Source organism: Eimeria maxima, genomic scaffold, assembly GCF_000499605.1.
Source record: "Eimeria maxima Weybridge genomic scaffold, Emw_scaff691, whole genome shotgun sequence".
NCBI lineage: Eukaryota > Apicomplexa > Conoidasida > Eucoccidiorida > Eimeriidae > Eimeria > Eimeria maxima.
Window position 1 is genome coordinate 3583 of NW_013566694.1, and position 6418 is coordinate 10000.

A 6418-nucleotide genomic window follows, 5' to 3' on the forward strand; every position below is an offset into this window, starting at 1 on the left:
CTAAACCCCAAACCCTAAACCCTAAACCCTCGTTTGCTCTGTGCAGGCAACAGTAATGGACCAGCTGGATCGGTGAGTTCCTTAAACCCTCGTTAAGCCCTCGCTAAACCCTCGCTAAACCCTCGCTAAACCCTGGTATTTATATCTTGTTATATTGAATAGACAATCAACAGAGGCAGTTAATGCCCTAAAGACTGCATCTAATGAACAAATGACCTTACATAAAGAACTTGTTAGTTATTATTAAATAAAATAAAAAAAAAGGTTTAATTAATTAATTTAATTTATTTATTTATTTTATTTTATTTTATTTTATTTATTTAATTAAACCCTTTTTTATGCAGAATGATATGTGGAAAACCCTCGAAGAAGCAACAACAGCAGCAGGTGCGTTCTAACAGGGTTTAGGGTTTAGGGTTTAGGGTTTACGAGGGTTAGTTGCTATTTTGGGCAGTAAACAGCGTAGAGGATTTGGTTCTGCGTATAAATGTATACCTACATCTATATTAATATATAATATGTACAAATAATACTATATAATAATATTTATTTGTTTATTTATTTATCCCTTTATTTATTTTAATTTTTCTTATTTATTCTTATCTTTTTATTAGAGAAAGAAATGTCATTAGCGCGTTATCCAGAGTTAACAGACGACCATGACGAGGTAACAAGAATAAATAAATTAAATAATAAATTAAATATAAATTAATTTATTTAATTTATTTGCTTTTAATAAATTAAAAAAGAATTTAGATTTATTGTCAACTGCTGCTACTGCTGTTTCTCCTCTTGCGCAACAGCTGCAGAAGTGTACAGACACCTTAAATGAGTTAACAAAGAAAGTAGGAAAAAATAAAAAATAAATTCTCTTCTTGTTGGTAAAAAGTCCTTTTAAACTATTCTTTATTTTATTATTTATATTTAATTAAATAATTATACTTATGATTTAAATTCCTCCTTAATTTTTTATTTTCCTTCGTCTTCCCACTTCGATTGCGGTGTACACACAGCTGGCGCAACCGGGATATCTAGCAAAAGGCCAGGTGGGTGCATGCATGCATTTTTTGCATGCATTTAATGGATATTTTTATTTATTTTTATTTATTTTCTTTTTTAATAATTTATTTATTAATTAACATTAATGAATAAACCATTTAATATAGAATATGAATTAAATTGCCTACCCTCAGGCCTATGGTTTTGTTCCAATTGATGCTCCAGCAGCAGCAAAAGTTCAAGATAGATTAAAGAGAATAACAGTCGCATTAAAAAAATTTAATGAATTTCTTCATGAAGAAATTAATAAAAATGCAGAAGTAAGAAATAAATAAATAATTAAATAGTAATATATTCATACACATCATGATTATTATAAATGATTATTAACACAGCCAGAAGACCCAAGTCTTGAGGGTAGGAAGATTAAATACTATAAAATAAAATAAAATAAAATAAATTATTTTTAATGTTTGTACTTAAAGAAAACTTTAGAAATTCAGGTAAGTCTTTATAATTCCTTTTATGCACAACTTTATTGTTAATAGATATAACTTGCGGTGTATCCGCAGCTGCAGAGTATGCGGCATTGCATGAAATATATAAACGGCAGGTAATAAATAATTATTTTTTAATTTATAAATAGTTTAATTAATTAATTAATTAACTAAAATATTTAAGAATTAAATGTTAAATATTTGATAAATACTTCTTTCTGGCAGATTGCTGTCGTCAACAGCGCGCACAAATTTGGCGTGCAAGCGCAGACGCTTATGACGGCAGCAACATCAAGAATTTCCTAACAACTCTTTTTTACTTCTTTATTTATATTTTGTTACTTTCTTCCTTTTAAATACTTAAATACCCCCCTCTAGTGTAATATAGTAATTATATAATTATATAATTTATCTACCTTATTACCTGCTATATCTACTATATCCCAATTGTTTCCTCCTGAAGAAAACTTTTGTTGAGTAGACAGGAGAGTCTTTCTTTGTTTATTTACACATCATTTGTTTTTAAATAAAATAAAATAAAATAAAATAAAATATAAATAAAACATAAACTTTTCTAGTTTCAACGCCAATCTCGGCTTACATAAGCCGCGTTGGTTCAATACAACAAACAAAATAAACAAATCAACAATAAATAAATAATTAAACAAAAAGTAAGCACTTAAAATTTAAAAGAATAAAAAGAAGGAGACAGCGGCTAAGGCAACAGAGAGAATTTTCCAATTTCCTGCTTGTGGTGGAGAAGAAGAAAGCATCCAAGCAGGCACAACTCCATAACGACCCCTGAACTGCACTTGTTGTACGCGTGGCTGCTGCTGTTGCTGCAACTGCGGCTGCATCAGCAAGCTTCCCCCACGAGCACCAGCACCAGCAGCAGGAGCACCAGGAGCAGCAAGAGGCATTGGCCCTACAGGATGTTTCATTGCTTCTTCTGCCATAGCAACTTCTTTTTCAATATCAGGAGAAGAAATTGGACAAGAAAGACGAGCACAAATAGATAATTGTGATAATTGGCATTCTGCCACAGATTGACAAAATAAACGAATTGTAAAATTGCGAGGATAAAGACGATACGTTTTGTGCTTTGGCACAGAAAACCAACTGCAACACACAACACAGACAAAGGGAAAAAGTTTAACAGCAAATGACTTTTGGGATGAATTAACCTTGAATTATTTAACATGCATGCATTTATGTACGTGAATGATTCCTCATTGGCAATAAAAAGTAGATTATCTGAATTTTCAGGCGTAGTGACATAATAAAGAGGATATATTAACTGCACAATATTATTATTATTAAATAAAAAATTGACTTATTAGTATTCAATTAATTTAATTTGTATCCAATAAGTTGAATGAAGATGAATGAATTGGATGAAGGAAAGCTCCTACAATGTTTGTATTGCATAATTGTGACTACCGTATGTATATTCTTATGAGTGATTGAATGTGTATGCGTGTTTGTTGAAACAACACGAGTAACGAGCCGTAAAACTACTGTATTATAAATCTGAATTATTCTAAATAATTCTAACTAATTGAAAAAATAAAATTAAATGAAGTGAATGTTTCTTACCCGGTAACAAATGATGCTTCCTGAGGTTGGAGTGTCAATACATTACTGCGGTGTTCAGGAACGAAACACGCGGGTGTAACGACAGGTCGAGCGACAGTTGAGAAAGCTCTCGACATTCCCAACCCTTCATTCAATTTTATTCCAAATGATATTTTTGGCATCGGACCAATTTCGGCTCCCTCCTCAGGAATACGAAGAACCGCTAATGTTAACTGCACCATACGATGAAAGCCGAAGGCACGGACGTTACCTGCAAAGATACAACAAGATACCACAAGAAGAAGACGCAACAAGATAGACAGAAGCTGGAAGAAGGCTTATAAGCTCCGTCAGAAGAAATACTTTCTCGAATTACAGGGACAACATACTGGATGCGCGATGGCGGCCGACAGCGGCGCTGACTAGCCAATAAGCATTAAACACTAAGCAAGCCTCTACGGAGTAATGATCAGTTAAAGCAAAGACTAGCAAACACTCTATTGATGAGCGAGTTGAGGATTAATGAATAGATCTGAGAGGTTATCTAGTATAGCCGTTGCTTAACCAGTATCTAGCCTCAGACCAACACCAAGACCTGATGTCTCTTCTGCAGCAGAAGAAGCCGATGCAGCAGCAGAAATAACAGCAGCATCAGCCTAGAAATTACCTGTCTCTCTAAGTTCTCTTCCAGCTAGAGTAGCCTGTTTAACATCTAGTAAACAGGGAGAAAAATCTAGAGGAACACTCTCTGATTCCCATTTTATGGCTAAATCTATTGAGCCAGAGCGAGATAAACGCTGAACAAAGAAAGAATAACCCTAAACCCTAGACAGTAAACCCTAGAGAAGGCGGAAAACCACCATTTGTATAGGAAGCAGCAGCAGGAGATCAGCAACAGCAGCAGCAACAGCAGCAGCAACAGCAGCACCAGGGGGCAAAAGCAGCAACAGCAGCATGTAGAGCAGAACAGCAGGCAGCAGTTATTACAGATGCCAGTGCTGTCATTTCTATTACAGCACCAGGAGCATTTATAGCAGCAGAAGCAGCAACAGCAGCAGCATCAACAGCAGCAAGCAGCAGCAGAATACCTTGGTTCCATAGTAAGCCCCATGTCTAAGGAGTACTTCTGGCTGTCTCGGTGGTTTCCATTCGTTGCATTTTCCCTCGGGCGTCCCTCCAGGTTTACATCCACCACACTTTATCGATTTCTTACAGCCTACACACAAACCCTAAACTCTAAACCCTAAACCATAATCCTTACCCCTAGATAATATGCTGCATAGGCGATGCTGCTGCGGTATTCCCTAATGCGGCGCCTCTTGGCTAGGGCTAGGGTTTAGGGTTTAGTATGACCTTTGATGGGTAGAGAAGGACTAGCGCCAGAGAGGACGCTACGGCAGGAGACGGAGTAACAAAGTTCAGCTCCATCACTATAACCAAGTTGTGGTGTAAATTCAGATACAGGAACAGGAGCTAAAGGAGCTGCCGCTGCTGGTGGCAGTGCTGGTGCTGCAGCTGCAGCAGCTGCTTCTGGTGCTGCAGCTTCAGGGGCCTCTGCTGCTGCTGGTGGTGGTTTTTTCTTGATGGGTCGTTCCTCTTCTGCTTCTTCTTCGAATCCTTCTTCCTCTTCTGCTGCTGCTGCTGATGCTCCTGCTGCTGCTGCTGCTGGTGGTCCTCCTTTACGTGCTGGTGGTCGTCTTTCTGCTTCTGTTTCTGCTGCTGTTTCTCCTGCTGCAGTCTCTGCCTCTTCTCCTTCTCCTCCTTCTGGTAGTTCTGCTGCTGATTCTGCTGCTGTCTCTCCTGCGCCTTCTTTCTCGGTCTCTCCTCCTTCTTGATCTTCTAAGAATACAAAAGGAGAATTCTTTGATGCAGCAGCAAGAGAAGGAGATAAATGGCCTATGCCAATGTTGCTGCTGCTGCTGCTGAGGATGCTGCTGCTGATGATATTGTTGTTGTTGTCTCGCGCGACCTTCCTGGTGAACGCATAGCTGCTTATACACCCGAAGAAGGTGAAGATACACAACAGCAACAAGCACAACGATATATAAACCCTAAATGAGGGTTTTAGAAGACACAGCGACATCTCAACGACTCGGCAAAACACTCATCCTATACCCTAAACCCTAAATTGTAAACCCTAAACCCTAAACCCTTATCCTCAGGAAGACACACCCCTTAACTCTTGTACTGCAAGAGGAAAGGAAGGTTTAAAAGGGTTTGGGTTTAACGTCGAAGACGAGGGTTTAGGGTTTAGGCGGTTGGTTGGATGTCGGCAGCAGTCACCAGAGAGACAGCCTCGACAAGGGTCTAGGGTTTAGGGTTTAGGGTTTTGTTCTTATGAAATGCAGTTTCAATAAGACAAAAGACAAAAAGGCGCGGATTTATTCCTCTTAAAACGATAAAAACAACTACTTATCTCACAAACTCTAAACCCTATACCCTAAACCCTAAACCCTTGGAAGCTCAGGCCGGTCAGTAGCGCACCGAACCGCTGGGGCCCGCAAGGGTTTAGGGTTTAGTGTTTAGGGTTTGGGGTTTGGAGTCTTGGCGTCCCACACTATGTTTAATTCCTTCAAATTGCACACACTAATTCACTATTCAGGGTTTAGGGTTTAGGGTTTGGGGTTTAGGGTTTAGGGTTTGTGCTTCGGTGGTGATGGTGGGCCGCTGAACCAGACCATTGCATTGAAGGGCCCCTAAAACCCTCACCCGTAAACCCTGAATTCATTTTATTTAAACCCTAATTTTAGGGTTTAGGGTTATTTAAGTTGCTTGTCTTGTTGATCCTCTTCATCCCCTCCCGTGCACTGAGCCACTCCCGCCGCGGGTTTAGGGTTTAGGGTTTGGTGTTTAGGGTTTGCAGGGCCATGAACGGCCCAAACCGCAGCAGGGGTTTATCTCCAAATCCCCCTTCAAGACAATGGACAACAGACTACACAGAACCCCCTACAAACCTCACTCGCGTACGCCAAACACTAAACCCTAAACCCTAAACCCTAAGCCCTAAACACTGAGCCTGCCTCCAGCGAGGGTTTGCACTTTCCAATTTCATAAGCGGCAGCACAGTTAGAAGTCTACTTTTGCTGCTTCCGAAGCAGCAGAAGCAGCAGAAGGAGGAGAAGCAGAAGCAGCACCAGGAGCAACAGCAGCAACAGCAGCAACAGCAGCAACAGCAACAGCAGCAGCAGGACCCGCAGCAGCAGGAAGAGCTGGACCTGCAGACACTCTCTTTATTTCCTTCCCCGCCTCACAGTTCTTGGTTTCCCTTGTTTATGGTTTAGGGTTAAGGGTTTAGGGTTTGTTGTGTATCTGCGTTACAGGAGAGCGATGTGTGGTCTGTAAGCACC

General features: G+C 39.5%; 2 protein-coding genes across 2 annotated transcripts in view; one reads left to right on the forward strand and one right to left on the reverse strand.

Moving 5' to 3' along the window:
- Window positions 1–2182: 2182 nt before the first annotated feature.
- EMWEY_00041070 (hypothetical protein, conserved) lies at window positions 2183–5154 on the reverse strand (the record flags this gene model as incomplete). Its single annotated transcript, XM_013482624.1, has 5 exons — window positions 2183–2615; window positions 3093–3342; window positions 3739–3868; window positions 4160–4287; window positions 4425–5154. 5 exons carry the CDS (start codon window positions 5152–5154, stop codon window positions 2183–2185), a joined length of 1671 nt encoding a protein of 556 aa, XP_013338078.1.
- A 573-nt stretch (window positions 5155–5727) lies between these two features.
- EMWEY_00041080 (hypothetical protein, conserved) overlaps window positions 5728–6418 on the forward strand; it is a gene marked incomplete at both ends in the record, with an annotated part of 8422 nt that continues 7731 nt past the window's right edge. Inside the window, 3 exons of the mRNA XM_013482625.1 lie at window positions 5728–5730; window positions 5935–6034; window positions 6392–6409. Coding sequence (XP_013338079.1) covers window positions 5728–5730; window positions 5935–6034; window positions 6392–6409 — 121 coding nt within the window. The remainder of the gene's footprint in view (window positions 5731–5934; window positions 6035–6391; window positions 6410–6418) is intronic.